The 24,075-nt window shown below is 40.2% G+C and overlaps 1 protein-coding gene across 1 annotated transcript in view; it reads left to right on the top strand.

The window, feature by feature from the left end:
• The window catches only part of MYO3B (myosin IIIB), a 240,547-nt gene that overhangs the window by 2,794 nt on the left and 213,678 nt on the right, over positions 1–24,075 (top strand). Inside the window, exons 3-9 of the mRNA XM_073905602.1 lie at positions 9,892–9,988; positions 10,940–11,056; positions 11,579–11,683; positions 14,033–14,116; positions 14,935–15,137; positions 19,842–19,940; positions 20,284–20,398. Of these exons, the coding sequence (XP_073761703.1) occupies positions 9,892–9,988; positions 10,940–11,056; positions 11,579–11,683; positions 14,033–14,116; positions 14,935–15,137; positions 19,842–19,940; positions 20,284–20,398 (820 nt within the window). The remainder of the gene's footprint in view (positions 1–9,891; positions 9,989–10,939; positions 11,057–11,578; positions 11,684–14,032; positions 14,117–14,934; positions 15,138–19,841; positions 19,941–20,283; positions 20,399–24,075) is intronic.

The raw sequence follows: 24,075 nt of genomic DNA, 5'->3' as shown, positions 1-24,075 counted from the left end.
GCCTGGCTGGCTCAGTAAGTAGAGCATGCGACCCTTGATCTCGGGGTCATGAGTTCAAGACTACGTTGGGTGTAGAGATTACTTTATAAATAAATAAATAAACTTTAAAAACCCCGTAACCTCCATATATCTAAAGTTGTGAGTTTACAAGATAAGGTGGGGAAACGAAAGAAGACTTGAAGCAAGTGATAGATGAGTGAGGCAGATGCCCCACCTACTACTTTTCTGTACAGTTACGGTCCCCCAGCAGGCAGCACAGTGTGGTGGTTGAAGCCACTGGCGCTGTGGGGTTAAATCCCAGCTCAGCCCCTCAGGGGCAGGTTGTTACATTGGTCTGTTCAGAGGTTTCCTCCTCTATAACATGGGGGTTCTTCTGAGGGCCAAGTGAGTCCATACATAAAAAATAAGTAGACTGGGTGGGAGGATGGGTTAGCCTGGTGATGGGTATTAAAGAGGGCACGTTCTGCATGGAGCACTGGGTGTTATACGCAGACAATGAATCATGGAACACTACATCAAAAACTAATGATGTGATGTATGGTGATTAACATAACATAATAATAATAAAAATAAAATAAAATGACAAAAAAAAATAAGTAGACTAGCTCTTGATACAGAGTTAACCCTCACAGTGTTAGCAGTCGTAGAAGTAGTATATGGGGGTCTATTTAATTCAGAGTCCTTCATTTCTGTTTAATACTACCTACCTCTCGGCCTTAATTAGTATAAATTCATCTCTGTTTATCATATAACATCATGAAAATAAACAGTACTGGGCTACTGAATATTAAAAATACCAATTTCTATCTCATTTAAAATATAATTTATTCATTTATTCCTTCAAGAGACATTTATATGTGTGCATGTGTCAGGCCCTCTGCTGAACAGAGGGACTACAAAGGCAAATCAGATACAGTTCCTGATAAAGAGCTGAGAGTCCAGTGTGTGAAACAGACAAGAATCAGATGAGAACAGTTCAACATGAAAAGTACCCGAATAAAGGGATGCTGGGGTAACTCCCGGGACACCTGGGAAGAAAAGACCCTTGGAACTGGTGGGAGGATGATCCTTGAAGCATCCTGAAGAACAAAGAGTTGAGGAAGGAGATTATTCTAGGTAGAGGGGAATAATGAGCCGTGAGCAAAGGGCAAAGGCACGGAGGCTGGAGAGAGCTTAAGGAATTTGGCGAACACTTAGTTGGCATTGCTGGAGCTTGGCCTGGAACAGGGGAAGGGAGAAACAAGGCAGACAGGGGCCAGGTCATGATGGGCTAAGGAGCTTGGATTTGTCTCAGGCACTCAGAAGCCACTGAAGGTTTTTAAGCAGGAGTGTGCTCCGGGAAGGTCATTCTGATTGCAGTGTGAGAATGGATTGAAGCTGGGCAAGGCAGGAGCCAGAGAGACAAGGGAGCAGATTGTGGCAATTGCAAATAACAGAAGATACTGAGGACTTCGTGGTGGATTGGATGAGAGAGATCAGGGAGAGAGAGAGAGAGAGAAGTGTTACCCCAATTGGGCTGCCTCTCTGCCATGGTTAAGACTATAATCAAACAGAAATTGTAAGACACTAAGAGACAGAGATCAGTGAAGAGATTTTGCTTCCTCTTCCTAACCTACCAAATGCAATGTCAAGTACTTCCAAATATTACACAAAGTTTCCACCTTTCTGTAAACATTCAGCAGTGTTCCAGACAGCCCTAGGTCCCCCAGCCGGAGAGACTTGTTTAGTTTTGAGAACTAAATACAGAGAAATGAGACCTACAGACTACAGGAAAAACTGTCTTACTGTTCCTACGAAGGCAGGGAATGTTCTGTCAACTTTAGTATTTTCTCCACGGGAGAGAGAAGTTAATGGTTTGAGGGGAAGAGAGCAGGTTCTTAAAGGATGGGGCAAACTTGGACAGGTGAAGGGGAGAATCTTATATAGAGGAAGCAAGAGGAAGTGGGAACAAGGGCCTAAGAGGGGGATTGACCTTAGGAAGACCCTTTAGGTGGGGAAGGACACAGAAAGGTTAGATGAAGATACCCAGAAAATTTGAGGAGTGAGAGTGGGGGTAGGGAGAGGGCGTCCTATGAGGCAACTCATGGTGAATGGCCTTTATCTTTTAAAAAAAAAAGTAAGCAAGGTGGTCTCAAAGTTAGGAGTGGGCTTGGACACCAGGAAAATGTTAACTCTTTGAAATAGCCACGAGGAGGAATATTATAAAGGGTCCACTAAAGATGGACATGATTGCTCAATAGCACAGAAGACCCAAGAGGAACTTAATTGAATAGCATTCCATTGTAGTGAAGCTAATCACTGTTTAAGATAACGCATGTAGAACATTCAGGAGAGCATTCGGCACCAGAACCTCTAAAAAAATGTACCATCACTACCACTACCTTTCCTATCTATTATCTCTAGCAATTCTTAGCAACAAGGGGTAGGAGTAGAGAAAGCATATACTCTGGTCTTCAGACTGGAGACTAGCTTGACAGACATGATGGGTGGACAGGGAGACAAGGAGGCAGGGGAAATAAAGATGAGTAGGAGAGTATCCTTCGGATCTTTTTGGGATTTGGAAGAAAGTGAAGCCAGAAGTGGCTTTCTAACTTTTGAGGCCTGGTCTAGGTCAAAGACTGGCAGTTGCAATGCAGATAAAGAGCAGATTCCATGAGTGGATGATGAGAAAGGAATTGTAGAACTGAGATCTTGGGAACTTGAGAAATAACTAGGAGCTAGTCATGTCTGAACTTGTGGACAAATTCAGTAGAGCTAGAAATCAAAGTTGTTAGAGAGTTGACAAGTTGACAAACCCTGAGATCAGCATGTGGGAAGAATTAACAAAGTGATTGGTGGGTGGTGGGGAAACCTAAGACTGACACCAGGGGAATGGATAGAGAGAAAGGAAAATGGGGCTCAAGTGCTAGAGGAGATGATATACAAGGATGGTATGGCATTATTAAAAGGGAAAGATTGGTTAAGGAGAAGTATGGCTGAGAAATGCAGAAGGGAGCAGGGAGGATGCCCCTTCCCCTACCTTTTCACGATGAGTAGGCAGGAAGTGAAGCTGGGGCAAGAGAGTTATGGGGCAGTGGTCTACTTCAGTTCTGTTGAGATAAGTAAGTGTTCAAGAGCAAGGCTGGGAATCACTGGGGCTTGTTCCCTTTAGAGCAGGAGCTGCAGTGTGCATGAAGAAGGGTTTGAATGGTGAGGCCCCATCTCCCCTCTCCTGGATCTAAGCATTCTTCTAAGTGGTCTCCTTGTGTGGAAAGTGAGGCCATGATCCATTTCCCTTGTATATGTATATGAGGCAACTGTGGAGAAGCAACATTGTGTTGAAATTTGATACTCATTTCCTAATGCTGATTACGGTGTGTGAGTGTAACTGTTGGAATTTAAGTTTTTCCAGTAACTTATAATTTTGCCATAGCATATATTTGATTCAGGTATGTTAGAGCAGTTATAAAGCCAAGACTTACTGTCTCAAAGGAGGTTAAAAAGCCCTAAAATCCTGTGAACAATAGTTGGGGGCTATATTTTTTTACTTAATTGTCAGGGATGCTTTTAAACACTTTGGCCATTTCCTTTACATCAGCTCCCATTTCCCTGACCTTCAACAGGACTTTTCCCCCAAACCAGTTTTATAAACCCCTGAATTCTGCAACATCATCTAGTATCATGTGTCATCATTAAAGTTCAGAGTAGACATGAAAACATGTTTTGTTTTAATTCATAAGAATTAGTGGGAAAAGATCAAAACCACTGTCTGGAATGTGAGTGGAGGTAGGGAAGGTGCTGGGTTGGCTGTGCTGTGATTCCCTCCTGCCTTCCAATCTCCCATCATGGGCTCAATGGCAATCCTTAGTAAAATTACAAGATCTAGTATGTCTTTCCCCTGTGGGTGGCTTGGGACTGACTGAAACCACAAATATTAAACCCTCAAATGCCAGGGGTCTATTCTAAGTATTATTTGGTAGAAGAACTAAGTTGCTGTTTGTTTTCTGCTCTGTTTAATGGATTTTTATTCTACCCTTGCAATTTGCCTGAGGCTGATTAAAACCATGACCTCAGCTTTTCTGATTTTCTTTTCAACCTGCAGCAGTGACCTTTAAACAGATTTCTCACTGCTTAACTGTCTAGCCTTCCCCAGTAAGCCTTGCTCATTCACTTCCTCTTTTACCTGCAAACATGCACACACATTCACATCCACCATACTACATACAGAGTTCCTGGACTCCTGTGTAAATGAATGACTTATGAATGATTACTTTTTCAAGTGCTGAAGATGCTTGACACATAGGAGGTTAAAGATCGTCCTGTCCTCCTAACAGACACAAAATAAATCCACACCAATATAAGTAATATCTGCTGTCTATCTATACGTTTGTAACTGAATAAATCAATATTTTTTTTGATGTTGTCACTGATTCTTGCTGCCTAGAGAAGGTGAGTATATCCAATTCCGTTTAATATGATGATAAGATGCTGATTGATTGGAATTCTGGCCCAAACCATGCTTCAGTGAAAAAATAGGGAGATACTAGAGTGATTTCTACCCAAACAATTCTGTTTTTTAATCTATGTATTGTAATGTTTGTTGGATAGATACAAACTTAAGTTTTAGGTCAAGATAGAGCTCATGTAGTAGTTAAAGTTATCTAGGTGGTATCTCTATCCATGTTTGACTCTCAGTAAAATGGTATCACACCTAGATGGTCTGCTATTGTTTTTCTCATTCTAGGTCCATGATTATATAGTTAGAGTCAAATAAAAGTTTCTCTTTCATCAACATTGTTATCAAAGGGTATATTGAAATGTAAATAATGATTTGGAAGAAATAGAAATATAGAGAAAGAAATATACTTTCTCTAGTTTTGAGTAATATTTTCCTCACTATATAGATAGAATCCATTGAATGTGGTATGATAAGGGAGTTCCTCTGATCTCTCAGGTTCCTCTGATCTATCCAACTTGTCAATTTGTCCCTGAGCTCTGTCCATGGCCACAGAAGCCTTTGTCTTTAGAGCCTTGAGGACCACCACCTTTGAGCCTGGACCTTTTTTCTTACTCCTTCTCTTCTCTCCCCCTTTTTTGTCCACCTTCAACAGATTTTACTTCCTTTTGTTATCTGGAATCTGGTGGGAGAGTTAGTCATTCTCCACTCCTTCCAGTTCCACTCTTGAAAGGAGGGGAGGCCTCTGAGCCTGAGTGTGGAGGAGCTAAGGTGGAGGTATCCTTTACAGTGGTCCTGTTGCAGTGTGACTGTCCAAAATATCATCAGGCATTTCTCAGTGCAGCATTTAACCTCTCTCACTAGCACATCTCATGTAATTATTAGGCTAAAACATTTTTGTTTCCTTCCCATCCTGAATTATGTTTTAGAGGGCCTCCTTTTGCTTTGTTCTTGATCATAGTTGGGAGTGAAGAGAAGAATGCATCCTGCCACGCCTATGTGAAGCCCTGTTTTGACCTATCTCTATGGAAGTCACTGCTTCCACAGGCAGATTCGACAGATAGGAAGAGGCTAAGGGATTAAGGAATTACTTTCAGACAAAATATATAATATTTGTCAAAATCTTTCATAGGTCCAGCAGCTTGAACAAAGAAGTCTGTAGCCCAATGATGAGATATTAAAGAGCATGCATACACAAATGATTTTAACTATAATGCAGACATAGAGATGAAACTGTAGTGATGACAGCAGTACTTCAGATATTTATTCCAAGAGAACAATCCTCCCAGTGTCTGAACCAGTTTGGTACCCTCTGCAGCTTGTTTCTCACTCATGGGCTGGGACTAAGACATTCCAAAGTCTCTCCCATCTTTTGCCTCATCTGTGCCTACCCTTGTCTTACAGGAACTCTTAACCTCTGCCTGTCTCAGCCACTCTTCAGATCTAGTTCTTACTCTCCACCCATTTCTTTGGACTTGATGTTTCAGACTTGCCCTTGTTCCCAGCTTACCTGAGCCAGGAATTCTGATGACAATTAGTCCTTTTCCTCATCCCTGAAACCTAAGGTCAGTCCTACTCACTATCCACCGCCCCCCACGAACCCAAACTCCAGGAACCAGCCCAAGCCAGAGCTTTGAGTTTCTTCCTTTCTAAGCTTTAACCCCACAAACTCCATTTGTCTAGGAAGCCAGGCTTGGCATCCAGCATACGTAGAGCCTCATAAAAACAAGTAAGAATCTAGCAAAAAGCAGTATAGACTTTACTGGGATTTGAAAATGACTTTTGAGTCATTAGAACGTATCCTCTTGATTTAATAGAATGCCTTTTACTATTCTTCCAACCACTATCTATCTATCCATTCCTCTGAGCTTTGAAACTTTCAGTCTAAGTACCTTGTAGTTGGAAAGGAATTCTTTAGCAAAAATTGATGGTAGATACTTTTCTCAAGTAAGGCACTGGATGGAACATGTGAATTTAAAGGAAATTTAAGTTGGTAATTGCCAGGGACAGCAAATCATTTAATGAAAGAAAACTAAAAAATGTAAACCAAATTATTTTCATTAATTTCAACTAAAAATAGACAAATAGAAAACAATGTAATACTTTTTATGAGTATATGTAAAGTCTAGGATAATTTTTTAAAAACAGATAAGAGCTGGAATAAGTAATTTTTTTTGTCTTCAGTGGAGTCTACAAACCCCATAGCCAAAGGAAAATGAAGCAGGTGGCAATTTTAGAACACTAGTTGGGGAAGGCGGAGATGGGGCTAAGAGATTTTTTTTTTCCGCTGGTTGAGGAAACGAAGTGGTCTTGATAGAGTGGAAATACCTTGCATCAACATCAGCTTCTAGATTGCCAGCTTCAATTTTGGAAGCAAATAAGTCTAAGGAAATTGATTGCCAACAAGCATGGGAAGAGGTGATAACATGGCTAATCACAGCAGGTAAACTCTTTTAAAAGTTGTTTATAATATAAGGGGAAGTTTTTTATGAGAATCAATCTCAGATTTGCAGACAGCATCTGCATTAGTCCTGGAGATTAAATCTGTATTGGTATATAGACAACCTTCTGTAGGGTTCAAAAGATGGCAGTTTTGATCCTGGTGGTATATTGCATTGTACATGTTCACCTTGAACATCACAACTTTCTCTAGAGTTTATTTATTTGTGATATTGCAAGTGAGGTTTTGTCAGTATTTCCATTTTTGGTTGGCTGTAAAAATGTCATACAGCATGAAGCCTGAAATCCCTGTATGCAGGTCAGGCTGCCTTTACGGTCAGGTCAGGAGTTACTGAAGGAAAAAAATAATCCATGGGAAACTTGCCATTGATTCAGTGGTATTTCACATTCTGATTTCCCCAATCTTCTTGTTTCTGTTTACTTCTTGAAGTCGTCCCATGCATTCTATCTAAGGTATTTAGTTGCATTCAGTAGGGAGGCAGATTGGAGAGTGCTTACTCCATCTTGACTGGAACCAGATCTGTGGATGATTTTTTAATTCCTCATTTTCTTTGTTGAAGATGTATAGAATAAACTCTAATTTAGCCTATTTCATACAATAGCAAGGTAGGAATTTAGGAAGGAGATAAATTAATCATATTTAATATGATGAGGATTAATCATTTTCTTAAAAATGTATATTTCATTTCATGATGAACTTCAAGGGAGAAAAACGCTTAGGTTTTATGTGAAGAGGATTTGGCCAGAAATATGCATCCTCCTGCTGTTTTGTTTAGCAAATTGGCTAGCTAGGAGCAGGCAGCAGCTCCGAGTTTTAGTACAAATTTGTATTTCAATTCAGTCTAATTTCTGTTTGACATCACTAATATGTTAGGACACAGATGAATAAACCCTTGTGTTTAATAATTTTTAAAATGCCTAGGTTATAAATTTGATTTTATTAAGTAAAATTAAGCTTTATCTATTTTGGATCTCTATATGGATTGGCAGCAAAACTGGCTCTAGCCCTGGAAATGACTAATACCACACTTCAGATACCCCTTCTTCAAATCTATCAATCATGGGAATTGGGAAGTAAAATTTAATAGGCAAGAAGAGAAAAAAAGTCAATGTTTTCTTTGGCCATTTCCATTATATTATAAAGTCAAGAATCAATATGTAGAGCTGTTGAATTTGCATCTTCCTTTTTGCCTACTTCTGTGAAATGCATGTAGCAAGGGACAGAATGTACAACAGGATGCTGACGCCTGCTACATACAGCAAAATGTTCGGTAAAGCTAGCTTCTGGGACCTGGCAAAATAAAACTGTATCCTGTGAAGCTGTGATGATGGTGAGCATGACAAGTGACAGTGAAGGACCATGCTGTGATGCTTCTGAACTGACAGTACCTGGAAGGGATCTTACACGTTTTTGCTTAGTTATTGGTATTCCGAGTAATATGTAGAGTTGTGCAAATTGTTGATTCCAAATTTTGACAATACTTAGTACATGTTTTCAACTCTTTTACATTTTTATATCCATGACTGTATTGCTTTCACAGCCCCCTGTGAGATAGACAGTCATGAGAGGTTCTGTTTATAGATGAAGAAAACTGAGATGCAGGCTGCTAAGGGAATTGCTCAGTGGCCCACAACACATTCCTCAGAACCCTGAAACAAGGACCCAGAGCTTTTAATTTCTAAGCTGCTGCTTTCTCCCTACATCACATTGAGTAGTGATACCTTTATTAAGGAATTACGGGAAGGCCTACTTTGACTTGAACTAATTTTTTACCTTAAAGAACTATATTTTGGTATGCCAAGGGAGATTAGTATTGTTTGCCAACCAAGTTTTTTGTTTTTGTTTTTTATTTTTGCCAGCCACGTTTTTTAAATGCCTGTGGAGTAATGCCCTGCAAGAGAAAAATCTCACATATTTAGACAAGGGGATACATATAAAGATACTCAGTGCTGCTTTGTTTCTGTAGCAAAAATTGGAATCAATCTAAGTGTTGGCGATCAAAGGACTGAGTAAATAAATTGGTATATATTCATATGATATAATATTACCCAGTGATTAAAGTGACTGAAATAAGGGCATCTGGGTGCCTCAGCTGTTAAGCGTCTGCCTTTGGCTCAGGTCATGATCCCAGGGTCCTGGGATTGAGTCCTGCATCGGGCTCCCTGCTCAGCGGGGAGCCTGTTTCTCCTCCCACTCCCCCCGCTTGTATCCCCTCTCTCGCTGTGTCTCTCTCTGTCAAATAAATAAATAAAATCCTTAAAAATAAATAAAGTGACCAAAATATGTATACGTATGTGTATGTACATGTATATAGTTTAAAAAATCATAATGTTGAGTGGAAAAAAACAATTTTGCAGAATGAAACAGCATATCATTTTTATAGTTAACACATAGAATATGTATATTGCTCACGTGTATGACCAATATTTAAAAATAGACTGGAAGGATACCCACCAAATAGTAGTCATTCAGGAAAGGGGAGTGGGATGAAACATGGGTAGCAAAGGATTTCAGATAAATAAGGTAAAACGTAAACATTTTTGATTCATTGATATTTGCTCTCAGTTTTAAATATTTTTCGAAAAGTTGGGGTTGATGCTGGTGGATAACAGGGGACCTCAAGGGCAGTACCTGGGTGAGAACTATATACCGGACAATGAGCAGAAAGAACATGAGATATTTATTTCGAGAAAGGCTGTGGTTGGCATTTAAGAAGAGCAGATATAAGTATTAGATGGGCCCATTTGGCAGTATTCCTCCCTGTGGTAGCAGGGAACCTTGAGGTCTGGAGCTCACCTTACCCCAGATAGCTCTACAGCAACAGGGAGAGGGCCCTGCAGCTTGGGGACCTGGACTGCACTTGCTCTTCCTGTCCGCATCTCTGAAGTCTCTGGACATGTCACGTGGGAAGATTGTGAATGAAACATTTCTGTGGTCTACATTCTGCTACACTTTTTACTGTATTAATGCTAATATTCTCTGGATAAATTTCTAGGCATGAAAGAATGCATACCAGAAGACCCTATCACGTGGAGGATGCTGAAAAATACTGCCTTGAGGATGATTTGGTCAATTTAGAGGTTCTGGATGAGGTACTAAATATTTAGTAGGCAATTCTCACTGATGACATTTGTTTCATGTGAATGGTCTGACCTTTTTCTTGTAGACCATGTTCTCCTAAGGTCACTTGAAAATTAAATTGTTTGTATAGCCTTAGGGTGAAGCTCAGGGAGCATTTGGTTGCTGTGACTATGACCCTGTGTTGTGTTCATTTATAGTCCCCCAAATGTCCTAAATGATGAAGAGGAAAGGATTTGGATTTTTTCCAATAAAGCCCTTTATATTGTGAGCCTAAATGATTTATTACATCACCAGAAATTATTTTCTGTTTTAGGGAAAGTGCAGTTTCACTCTTAAGTCAAGATAGTTGTTTGTTCTTAATAAAGAGTAGCTTTATTTAGGGAAATAGTGAAGGATAATATAGCTTGAATTCTAAATTTGGAAGCTATGATATCCCCATTTAAAGTATGCATGTTTAATAGAACTGTTAATTGCACTGAAACTGCTTTTGCTGATTCTAACTCTAGAGACCTTTCACTACAGTGTGTGAATCACTAAAGTGTAATATTGAAGTGTTCAATTCCATATTCCCACCACATAAATTTTAAGTGCAATGCTTTGAGAAATGAAGTTGCTGTTTTTTCTATACTTTATCAGTAGGAATGGCCTATTAAATTCTAAGGAGAGCATTTTGTATGGATAAGACAAGTTTTTCATAATAACAAATAAAACCTTTGTTGGCTGTCTCAGTGTCCTTTAGCAAGTCCTAAGTGGACCTTATTCTTTCAGCATATTTCTATTTTTTTCTTCTTCCAAGGCAAATATCTGCACTGAGGATCCTTAGGGTCACTGTATGATTTAAATTGACTACTTTCCTCTTTTAGAAAAAAACATTCTTATGAGACTAAATTTGTTGTTATTTTTAAAATTCTTTCTTGGTTAGAAATAATGTTTACTCTCAGTACTATCTATCCTCTTCTTAGGATACAATTATTCATCAGTTGCAAAAGCGTTATGTGGACTTGCTGATCTACACATATGTTGGAGACATCTTAATTGCCTTAAACCCCTTCCAGAATCTAAGCATATACTCTCCACAGGTAAGGGGTGCTGTGGGAGTGTGTTGCTCCTTAATAGGAAATTAAAAACCACAAGGTAAAATGAAAAGAAGGGGATAATGAGAATAAACTGCTGCTGCTTTAGCAGTGTATACCCCAGCCTGCAGATAACAATACAACACAGATGGAATTCTTCTCTTTCAGGAGCAGCTTTTTAGAACAAGACATAATAGTAATAGCTAACATTCATTTAGTGCTTGCTACATGCCAGGCACTGACTTATCTCACTCACTCCTCATAATCTTGTGAAGCAGGCACAATTACTAAAGCTGTTTGGCAGATGAGGAGACTTAGCATGGCGAAGTTAACTCCCTTGCAAAAGCTCATGAAACTAGTAAGTGAAGGACTGGAATTTGAACTTATGGAGCCTACAGACTCCAGAGCCTGTGGTTCTATAGCCTTCCTGATGCTACAACTCCCCTAACAAGTGACAGAGCCTTGGTTTCATGGGCAACAGGTACCAGAGCATTAGAAGTTTTCTTTAAATTAATTTTTTTTCTTCAGTTTTCCAGACTTTATCATGGGGTGAAACGTGCCTCAAATCCTCCCCACATATTTGCCTCAGCAGATGCTGCTTACCAGTGTATGGTTACTTTCAGCAAAGACCAGGTAAGACCTCTCCTTCCTTCCCTGCCAAGTCACACAGTAGGATGTGTACTGTCTTCCTCTGCAGCTCTTACGTCTTCCTGAAAACTCCATTCTGGTTGCTGGTGCTGATTCAAGGAAATAGAAAATGAAAGAGTAGCTCAGTGGAACAGGAACAGTGATAAAGTTAGAGCAGCCAGAGAATGTGAAAATTCTTTTGGGTAAAGTGAAGCATTCACATGAAGAGCATTCAGTTTCCCTGATAAAATGTATTAAGAGTGTTTCTAATATGAATGTGAGAACATAGAGCCAACACAAACCTGATTACATTACTACAACTGTAATAAAAACAGGAGGTAGAATGACATAAATGAAATTCCTTCTTAAGGACTCAGAATTTTCACGGTTTGGTATTTTTTGTATGAAATATTGCACACAGGTTGACAGTGATCAAGCCCCACACCATTTAGCTGCTGAGAAATTGTGGTGGATTTGGTAAAGACTGAACAGATTTTAAACTCAATGCTAATTAAACACAGAGTTCACCCATACAGCTTCCCTCTTTGGACCTCCAACTCAGGGTGGTGATATATCCAACCTTAACCCTTCTTTTACTTTCAATATGTATATTTTCCGTTGTGTCTTTAGTCTGTTTGAAATATAAGTAATAAAACTGGTAAGAAAGTTTTGTGAGAGAGTTACTGTGTATAAATTTCCTGAGATCTGTGAAGTCTCAGCTATGGGTTGGTTAAGGAGTAGGTGAAACTATAACAGTGCAAGTTACAAAATGGAGTACATGGATTCACTATAGGTTAGAAACCTGGCTTCTCTAAATTCTTACCTTTCCCACAGACTTGTGAAATGCCCGTAGATTTCATAGAGAGGAAGTCAATGGAGAGAGATACATTTATTTCTCAAGTTGAGAAGTTGCCCCACTGTGTTTTTTCTGATACTGAAGGTTGTCTTTTCCAACACCAGCCAATTCTTTGATTTTCCAACAGCAATTGGATGACCAACGGTTCAGTTCCATTCAATTCTGACACTCACTTCCCAGAGTTAGTACAGACCCCACATGGTCAGGGCTCAGCCCCAAAGACTGCCCCCATCTCAGATGCCAGCCACAAAAGGGGTGCCCAGGCAACCTGCACTTCTTCCCAGCCTATAACCACCCTCAAGTCTGACAGTTCACTGGAACAACTCACAGAACTCAGGAAAGCGCTCAAATTTACTGGGTTAGTATAAAGGATACAACTCAGGAACAGCCAAATGGAAGAGATTACCCAGGGCAAGATACAGGGGAGAGGGGTGGTGCAAAGCTTCCATGCCTTCTCTGGGCATGTCCCCTCCCAGCATATCAAAATGTTCATACCAGAAGCTCTCTGAATCTTGCTGTTTAAGAGTTTTTATGACTCAATCTCTAGTCCCTTTCTCCTCCCTAGAAGTTGGGATGATGGAGCTGAAAGTTTCCACTCTTTCATCACGTATTTGGTCTTTCTGGTGACCAGCAGCTTTTGGGAAAGCTGTCTTGGGCTCTACTTTGAACCACATGGTTAGCAGTTAGGTTTGGTTGACAGGGACTTTTTTGTGAATAACAAGAGATGGTCCTATTGCCCCTGTGATTCAGGAAGTTCCAAGGGTCTTAGGGGCTCTGTGCCAGGAACCAGAGACAAAGACCAAATACATGTTTTTTATTATACCACACCTACTAATCTTCTTGATACATAAAGAGCTCCTAGGAATCAATGATAATTAGACCAGTAATACAAAAAAAGAAAAACAAACAGGCAAAGGATATGGGGTGGTCACAAAAAAGAAAATATGAATAATTTTAAACATATGAAAAGATCTCAACCTCACTCATAATAAAAGAAATGCAAATTAAAACTACCCTGAGAGACCATTCTTTTATGTTTCCGATTGGCAAAAATCCAACATACCCTATTAGTGAGGCTGTAGGAGAACAGGCACTTTCATGAATTGGCCCAGTCCTTAAGAAAGCAATTTGGTACTCTCTATCCAACTTACAAATATCTTTTAGTTCAACAACCCATTTCTAGGAATTTATTCTATAGAAGAACCTGCATGTAAATATAATGCCCTATGTATAGGGTTATTCACTGCAGTATACTCCTTATGTATCCATCAATATGAGACTGGTTAAATCGAGTATGGTACATCTGTACAATGGACCAAGCAGCTGTGAAAAGGTTGAAGAAGCTCTCAGTGTACAGAAATGGAAAGATTCCTAAGATAAATCATTCAGTGAAAAAATGAAGGTGTACAGTAGTGGATATTATATGAAAACCATCCCTGAACATACAAGTTGTTTACTGTGCTATGAATTCTTCACTCTCACTCCATTTTCTGTGTCAGTGCATCGTCATCAGTGGAGAAAGTGGCTCTGGGAAGACGGAAAGTGCCCACCTGATTGTTCAGCATTTGACTTTCTTGGGAAAGGTATCCTGTTTTATGTGTCGTGGCTAGAATCCTTGCCAGTGTAACTGCATATTGTATAAATGATGGGAACACTGGTTTTCATTAGTGGTTACATAACAACCTTCCATCTTTATTATGTTTACTTCCTGATAACGAGGCCTCTTAAGTTGTCAGCAGGCCATCCCTCTTCCACGTAGTGAGGAAAATAATGCCAGCACGAATTTCCTAGATTATCAGCAATTTTTTATGTTTTCAATGTAATAGAAACATTTAGCCATTAAGTAGTAAAAGTGGTTAAACTCTAGGAACAGGATCAGGGAGAGCCACTAAGGCGATTAAAGGATTGGAAAATAGAAATCTTTGAGCAAAAGTTGAAGGAAATTTTTAGCTTGGGGAAATGGACATTGAAGGAATGACTTAAAAAATGGTCTAGCAGTTACTTAGACTCAGAATTAGTGTATTATGAGACTGAGAATTTAAGGAGTATTTTCTACAGACGAGGTTTAAGGAACATTATAATGGATGACTGAGAAAAGTTATGGGACCCCTCTGTGTATAAAACTCTTTGTAAACTGTTTAGGCATTTTTTCTGTCAAGGATTTTAAGTGAAGTGTGGCTGGATGTGAAAATCGATAACCTAATCTAGCGTCATGTGACGCCTGCGCACCTGGGGAGTTGCTCGTCTGAGAAAACAGTGCTGGTGGTTGATGCTAATTGTCCCAAGTGAAGTTCTTCCCAAAAGGATAATGTGAATTTTGGGGGGTAAGGATGGGTGCCTGGCAATTTTGCTAAGGTAATATTTCTGGAAGCTCCTCTTAACTGTTGTCTGTTTGGCACAGGCCAATAATCAGACCTTGAGAGAGAAAATTCTGCAAGTGAACTCCCTGGTGGAAGCCTTTGGAAATGCGTGCACTGCCATCAATGACAATTCCAGCCGTTTTGGAAAATATCTGGAAATGATGTTTACACCAACCGGAGCTGTGATGGGGGCAAGAATCTCTGAATATCTACTTGAAAAATCCAGAGTCATAAAACAGGCAGTGTAGGTGCATTATTTTATCACTCTGTTTTTGCTCTGCAAGATACACCAGCAGGCTCTGGTAATCTTAATGGCTTCATTTCACCCTTATTCTTAGCACCCTGTGCCCCCCACCCCCACCGCCAAGCTGTCCAAGGACAAGGAATTATTTAAGCAAGGGTATGATAAGTGGTAATTTTTAACCTAAAAGATGTTTGCAGACCAAGTACAAATGGTTGGGGTGGGAGTACTTTGGGATTAGTATGCCCGTTTCTTTTGAGTTGGTTATACCAGGTAGAATTTAACAACATTGTGAACATTTAAATCATTAGGTACCAGGACACTTGGGCGGCCCAGTTGGTTGAGCATCCAGCTCCGGTCGAGCCCCGCTTCGGACTCCATGCTTGGCACGGGGTCTGCTTGAGATTCTCTCTCTCCCCCTCTCCTTCTGCTCTCTCAAATAAATAAATCTATAAAAAAATTAGATACCTTAACATTGAATTTGTCTATTAAAACACTGATAATATTCTACATACTAATTTTTTCCCTAGATTGAGAAAGGAAAAAAATGATTTTGTTTTAAGAAGAGTGGCCTAGCAATAGTGATCAATAGTATGGAATTCTCTGGATTCAAATGCTGGCTTTGACATTTACTGTCCTTGGTTATGTCACTTAACCTCTCTGTGCCTTATCTATGAAATGGAGATGCCAGTAGTGTCTACCTCCTGGGTTTGCTGTGAAGACTAATGAGTTCAGTTGTATAAAATTACTTTAAAAAGTGCCTTGTGTGGTACATATTATTAGAGGGCTATCTATGCTTTTTATTATTATTGCAGGACACCATACTTACTCAGGAGCATGGTGTCCTGTATTTTCAGTAGTTATCTACTGAATGCTTCTTGTATGCCAGTGTTGTGCTCCTTGCTGGAGTTGCAAGAGAAAGCAAAATAGACAAGGTTGCAGTATTCATGGAGCTCAGAGTGGATGGGGGATGGGGAGGGGGAGGGGTGGGAGGATCACAGGCATTAAACAAATAAGTAAACTTAAATGCAGAATGATTAGGATAAGCACTAGGAAACAATATAAGGTGCTATGAAGGTAAGAGAGGAGAAGGAAGGGCACACAACCTCGTCCAAGAAGAGAGGAGCTCCCTGTGTATGAGACAGTTAATCTGAGACCTGAGGATCACTGGGAGTTGGTCAGCAAGGTAGTGCTCCTCCCAATGAGGGAGATAGGCAAAGAGGAGCCTAAGACCAGATCATGCTGGGGTTTGGAACCAGGCTGGGGATTTGGAACCTTATTCCAAAGGCAGTAGGGGGGCACCTTGGTGGCTCAGTCAGTTAAATGGCTGCCTTCCGCTCAGGTCATGATCTTGGGGTCCTGGGATTGAGCCCTGCCTTGGGCTCCCTGCTCAGCGGGGAGTCTACTTGCCCCTCTCCCCCTGCCGCTCCCCCTGCTTGTGTGCTCTCTCTCTCTCTCTCTCTCTCTCTCTCTCTGTCAAATAAAATCTTAAAGAAAAAATAAAGACAGTAGGAAGCCATTTAATGTTTTCAAGCAGAGGAGTGACAAAACCCAAGTTGCATTTCAAATGATCACTCTGGCTTCAGTGGGGAAAATGGATTGGAGGAGATGCAGTAGGGATCGTGTTGAGACCATTAGGAGGCTGTCTGTTGCCAGATCCCTGTGAGACAGAATGTTGGCCTGGACTAAGCGTAGCGGTGGAGAGAGAGGTGGAGAGAAGTGGATGAATCTGAGAGCTACTGTCCAAGGAGAATCCACAGCACCTGTTCTGGGGTCAGAACTCAAGCGTCCTCCTCTGCAGTTTCCTCACAGAATAGGGGCTGGTATGCAAGTAAACAAATGAACAAAAAGATAGAGGGAGAGTTATTTTAGCTTCCCTGTGGCTTCTTGATTAATTTTTATGAGGTCCCTGGCTTCTTTCTCCCCAAATTAGGGTGGTTTTAAAGTTTATGGAGCTACCTCTGACAGAATGGAAAATACGGTTTTCTGTGTACAAATGTCTTTTACAAAGATAATATGAAGAGGGTTCTAATCACAGCTATGTCCCTTATTGTTTATGTCACTTAATGTAATATCCTCATATGTTATTTTCCTTATATGCCAAAAGGGCATAATAAAGTCACCTATACAACGCTGTTATGAGAATCGAATGAGATATGTGATTTATACCAAACATAGAATCTGAAACATAATAGGTATCTAATATAACATTATGATTATTAAACTGCTATTCAGTATGATAACAGTGATGAGGTAAAATAGACTGAAGATATTGGGTGAGGGGAGAAAATGGGGCTTGTGCAGGTCCTGTTCAACTCACCTTTCTCGCCTGCTCCTTTCCAGGCACATGTAGGATTTCCCTTTTAGGTACCCTGGGGTTGGATGTGGTCATATGACCAGTTCTGGCAAATGAGCATTTAATGGCAAGACCCTCTGGCAAAGTGCAGGATGGTGGCTACTGCATCACTCTGGGCCCATGAGTGACTATGATGAGCACACTCCCTTCCCTTTGCTGGCCCTCAGTGGACATGTACCCTGAGCAAGAAGTAACCTTCTGTTGAGTTAAGCCACTAAGATCTTTGGGATGTTTGTTATTGCAACAAAACCTAGCCAAACCTGATAGATACAGGGATGAAAACTAAACTGAATTTATGTTAAGGGTGCATATTGGTAGGCAATATTCAGAAGAATTGAACACTAGGAATATCTGCAAAAACACTATAAGAAGGCAAGAGCAAGATGGGTCAGCTGAAGCCTGCACATTTATCAGAGTTTAAAAAATAAGTGATATTTGTACCAAGCATACTGACTAATAAAGCTCTAAAAGGGCTTTACCATCTCCGTGAATAGTGCCATCATCCTTAGATGCTCAAGTTAGATACCTAGGAGGCAGACTCCATATCCCTTTCCCTCACCACCTTCATTCATTCTCTCAAGATGTTCTTTCAGTTGTTCCTCCAAATAAATCTTTACCCTTCTTCTCCATCATCACTATCATCACTACCTATCCAAGTCACTTGCTGTCTCACCTGGACCTCCTGACTCGTCTCCCTGTATCCATCTTGGCTTCTTACAGTCTAGTCTTCATCCTGCAGCTAGAATGTACTTTTTTCAACATGGATCTATTCATGTCATACACTTACAGTGCACCTTGGCTCCAGTTTAAACTGCTTCAAAGAATTCTAATTGCCTAATCAACAAAGTTCTGATTATGGCCTAACAAGGCTTGGTGTGGGCTGGCCCTGCCCGCCCCCTTCTCACTAGCAGTTTCTTTTTTTTTTTTTTTTTGGTTCTATGTGGGTATCATGCTCAGAGCCCTTGTGTATATGTTGCTCCCTGTCTTTGGAATGCTTTTCCCCCTTCTTTCTGTAGCTCTTCCTAACCCCTTCTCATGTTTCAGTGTTTGGCTTAAGTGTTATTTCTCCTGACTTGATACAGTTAGCCCTTATCCCCCCACATTATTCTTCATCTCAGCCTTTTGTTTGTTTCAAAGCCCTCATCACACATTTCCTTGTTTCCTCTAACTCCATCACTAGAAGGAAAGCTCCAGAAGACATGAAATCTCATAGTCTTGTATCCCTGGCACCATGGTGCCGTGCCCACCATGACTGGCACTTGGTAAACTTATTAGTTGAGGGAACAAATGAGTGAGAAATGGCAAACAGAGGCATCTAGAATACAGGGCAGGAATAAGAATACACCAGAAGAGCTATGACAGGATAAATGACCAAAGGAAGACCAGGATACCCAGGAGAAACTGAAGAAAAGAGTGGGGCCCATGTTACAGAAGGGAACAGGAGTAGAAAGAAGATTTCTTTCCATAGAGCTAAGTTGACCAAGGTGAGGATTTGCCAAATCCTAGGGGTATCAACAGAAGAGACAGTCCTCCTCCAGAGGAAGGAAAGGGATCCAGAGCAGGGCTTTTCAAACTGTCTATGCTGAAGGACCAGTTAAAAAAATTCTCAATCCGTTGTGAGCTAATAACCTTGTAAAACATAATGAAAATGAATTATCCAAAGAATTATTATATTCTTGGAAGTCATGGCAATGTCACTTGCTATAAAATGTCTAGACATGTATGCTGACAGCAATCCACAGACCACACTTAGAGTAGCACATATCTGAAAGGACCTTGGCCAATATGGCCTAAAAGAGGGTGGAGGACAGGAGACCAGGGGACTGGTGCATGCCGCTTTGAAAGAATACAAGTTTGAAAGAGTGGAGACCTCAGTTCTGGAACCAGTTCTGCTCCCTAACTTGCCATTGGACTGGAGAGCCACTTCCTGTCTGGGGCTCCAGTAAAATAGGGAGATTGGCTGATACCTCTCTAAGCTGGATATCACTGTCTCTTAAGCAGCGTGGACTACAAACAGAAAGCAAGTGGCACCGATGCATAGTCGTTTGGGCTGTGCTAGAAAGATCTCTGAACATGTGTAACCTGAGCTGTTAAGTATGAATGTTCCATTCTCTAAAACCTCCTTCTGCGTAAAGATAAGTGTGTTTCATAATGTGACACTGTGACAATTACTATACTAATCCTATCACTATTCCTGTTCTATAATTGGGATGTGGCCTATTTAATTTGCATATTTCAAAATACAAATTTGCTACAGGATAGTATTTTTCACAGAAAGGAAATGGTGTAAATTACTTGAAGTACGGGAGCAGAATATGTTATTAATAATATCCCCTCCCCCCTTTTTTCAGGGGAGAGAAAAATTTTCATATATTTTACTACATTTATGCTGGTCTTTATCACCAGAAGAAACTTTCTGAGTTCAGACTTCCTGAGGAAAAGCCTCCTAGGTAAGCATAAGGGGTTTTAGTTGTTGATTTTTAATGAATGTGTAACTAGCAATTGAGAAAACTTAGAAATAAGTGGAACTGTTTTTCCTAACTGGACATTGGTGTCTCTTAAGTTGAAATACCCAGGATGAGACGGCGGGAACTACATCTCACCATTTTCATTTTCGAGAAAGTTCAGAAACTTAACTGCAGCCATTTTACTCCACCATGTGCACACTTATTCCACTTCACTATTAGACTGAAAGGGAAATGCCCTGGTGAAGAAGGAGCCCAGTGATGCCCTGGTATTCGGGGTGCTATTTGCCAAGTCAGTGCTCATTGTATTTGGTCGTACTCCGTTTAGGTATATAGCTGATGAAACTGGAAGGGTGATACACGACATAACTTCCAAGGAGTCTTACAGAAGACAGTTTGAAGCAATTCAGCATTGTTTCAGGATTATAGGGTTCACTGACAAGGTAAGTGATTGTCAAGGGAAAAAGAAACTCAAGTGTTCATATTCTTGGATCAATGTGAGCGAAGATGTGAATGTTCTAACTTGGAGGAGGATCCTTTCTTTTCATCTGTCATCTGATCATGTATAAGTAGTTCTTGCTCCTCAGAGTATGATTGGAGGACCAGAAATATTGTCATCACCTGGGAGCTTGTTTGAAATGCAGACTCTCAGGGCACCTGGGTGGCTCAGTCAGTTAAGTGTCCAACTTTTGATTTTCGGGTCTGGTCATGGTCTTAGGGTTGTGGGATCAAGCCCCGAGTTGGGCTCTACACTCAGTGGGGAGTTTGCTTGAGATTCTCTCTCTCCCTCCGCCTCTTCCTGTCCCGCATGCACTCTCTCTCTCAAACAAATAAATAAATCTTAAAAAAAAAAAAGAAAAAAAAGAAATGCAGATTCTCAAAAAAAAAAAAAAATCAAAGGTGAGGGGGGCAGCATCTGGGTGGCTCAGTCATTTAAATGTTTGAATCTTAATGTTGGCTCAGGTCATGATCTCAGGGTCATGGGATTAAGTCCTACATTGGGCTCCCTGCTGGGAGTGGAGCCTGCTTAGGATTTTCTCTCCCTCTGCCCCTCCCTGCCCTCCCTCTCTAAAAGAAAAAAAAAAGAAAGAAAGAAAGAAATGCAGAGTCTGCAAAGACTCTCAGGTCCATGTAAGAATGGCTGAACCAGAATCTGATTTTTAACAAGATGCACAGGTGAATATTAAAGTAGAAGTACTGTTGTAAGTGCCTCCTGCCTGTGAATTGTTAGCGTGGTTATCAGTTCACTACAGCTATGATAACAAACACCAAAACAGTACTGCCCTTTCCTGGGTTGGGGTTGTTCCAGCCATTAAAGTGAATTGTGTAAAAGAAGTACAGGGATATGTAGGTTACACCCAGTCACAGAAATGTATTTGTGCAAGTAGCTCCTTGTGCACCAGAACAAATTAATTTATTATTTTTTTTAAAGATTTTATTTATTTATTTGACAGAGAGAGAGACAGTGAGAGAGGAAACACAAGCAGGAGGAGCGGGAGAGGGAGAAGCAGGCTTCCTGCCGAGCAGGGAGCCCGATGCGGGGCTCGATCCCAGGACCCCGGGATCATGACCTGAGCCAAAGGCAGACGCTTAACGACTGAGCCACCCAGGCGCCCCAGAACAAATTGATTTAAACCTTTTCAACTTTCTTGCAGTCACTTCCTTCTCTATGGTACACAGATGCACATTATTACCTCTAGCTCTAAGTACTGTACTACTCTTACTAGATACAGGCTGTCTCTATTAAATATATGCCAGGGGTGACAGAAGATATTTATAACCCTAGGTTCAAATATTATTCTGTGATACATTTATGTCATAGTTTCTGGGCTTCATGCCATCAATTTGGCAAAATACACAGATTCTTTTGCTTTTTCAACAAAGGTGGTGAATGATTAGGAGGTAGGTGAGAGTGTTAAATCTTAAGGGATTAGATTACAAGACACTCCAGTTACCCTGGGACAGCCACTCTAGGTAAAGGATTGCTTCTGTAATCTAATGAGTTTGGCCAGCCCTTCCCTCCCCAGCATGGCTGATTTTAGTCATAATAATATCTTCCTTTTTTCTAGCCAGCTGTTAATTTTCTCTTTTGGCCTCCCACTGACTTTAGACTGGCAGACAGTGGAAAATCCCAAAGGTCAGATAAAAACAGAACTATATTTCCCTTGGCTCCTTAGAGGAGAGCAGTTAAACAGGTACCAGCCTTATTAAAGGACCTTTATGGTTATTAATTTATAGAGCTGGTTATTATCAAATTGCATCACCAGAAGAGTCCAAGCATGGTGGAGATGGCAGTAGAACGATTTAAGGTCACCTGGCTCATGCCAAAGTGTTCAGGGCATACTACCTTAAAAGGGTACAGGAACAGATAGAGAAATTAGCCATAAGGTTATAATATTTTGCTTTTGTGGTGCCTGGGTGGCTCAGTCGGTTAAGTGTCTGACTCTTTGTTTTGGCTCAGGTCGTGATCTCAGGGTCATTAGATCCAGCCCCATGTCGGGCTCCATGCTCAGTGTGGAGTCTGCTTGAGATTCTCTCCCTCTCCCTCTGCCCCTCTTCCTGCCTGTGCACATGCACATTCTCTTTCTCTAAAATAAATAAAATCTTCAAAAATATTTTGCTTTCTATGAGTGTAAAGATAGTTATAGAATACTGTGAAGAGATTAGTCCTAGCTTTAAAAGGTGTATGATGGCTTTGTTCTAATAATAAAAATGTACTGCAAATAACACTCAAACAGATGCTGTTTTAAGATAACAAAATTAAAAACAAAAATATGCTAAGTATGTGTCCTTGAAATAAGCCATCTCTAACCCTTGTGGAAAAAAAGAGTAGAAATGAATGAATGCATGAATAAATATGAAAAGAAAGAAATGTAAAAAGTGGTAGACATACTTAATTTATGCCTGATCTTGACTGTAAAATGAATAACCATAATGTAATTATATGTATGCATATATGTTCTCCATGTCCCATATTAATTCATATTGGAAATAAACCAATTTATGTCAGTTAGCAACCTTGGAAATGGAAGGAAGAGGCTGGCTCGTATCTCCCTGACCCTAAATTTTTTGGTTATATCTTTCTCTTTTTGCTGAATTCACTCAATTCGCTTTATGAACTCAGAGTAGTTTGACTAAGATCAGAAAGATTCAGTTGAATGTCGTCAGGGAACAGATGCCAAATAGCTGATGTATCTTAAATGAATGGGTCAATTTAATAAAAATTATGGTCACCCTTCTTTCTTACAATGTCATTAGTTCCCTGAAGGAATCTTCATAGTATTCTTCAGATTCTCCCAAACTCCTACAGCAAAATTTTGGGAGTAGCAAACCATAGTATGGACTCAAGAGCATGAATTTTAATTCTGGCGCCCCAGCCAAAAGTATCTGAAAGAACACTTGACCCTGACGTTATTGTAAAGAAACCTCCCTGGTAGAAGGAGACTTCCACTAACAATGATGGTTCCTTGCAGGGGATTGGGCAGGGGTGGGATTATACCTAAAACCCTATTATGAAGGTCCAGGCTTTTGGAGTCCTATTTTTTGAGTCAAACCATATTATTTCTGTTTAATATTATGCTTGTCTTACTGGTATATGAATTATCATAACATACTTATATTTAATACTACATGAAAACATTTTGGCAGATTATCTGCATGACGGTCAACATTGGATGTTTACTGCAGATCCCTTGATGAAGATGTTGGGGAGAAGGCTTTGAGATTGGGGCAAAATTTTTTCCCTTTCTTCAAGCTAGATTATGAATTTGGGAGCGTATTGCTGAAAAGAGACTGAAGGGTTATATGTTAAAATGTAAATTGGGGATTTCCAATGTCTTAATGACAGATAATAGGACTTACCATTGACTTTTTTTACACTACTTTATTGATGTATGATTGATATACCCCCCAAATATTTTTAAAAACCAATCATTGGCTTTCAAGATACAAATATTATAAACCTCTGAAAAGGGAATTGAAGAAAGGTGTTGGGATCGAGCCCATAAGGGAGAAGACCATTTAATTCGGCCTAATGTGGTGCTTAGGGCAAGAACTGGTGAAAAACTAGAGACTTAAAAAAGGAAATAAGGTAGAGAGATAGAGGGCAAGACAATTTCTG

Source organism: Callorhinus ursinus, unplaced genomic scaffold (genome assembly GCF_003265705.2).
Source record: "Callorhinus ursinus isolate GAN/ISIS: 27379988/994484 unplaced genomic scaffold, GSC_fseal_2.0 scaffold2, whole genome shotgun sequence".
NCBI classification, from domain to species: Eukaryota; Metazoa; Chordata; class Mammalia; order Carnivora; family Otariidae; genus Callorhinus; species Callorhinus ursinus.
Note: the sequence above shows the minus strand (reverse complement) of the source record. Positions and strands in the feature narration are given on the sequence as shown.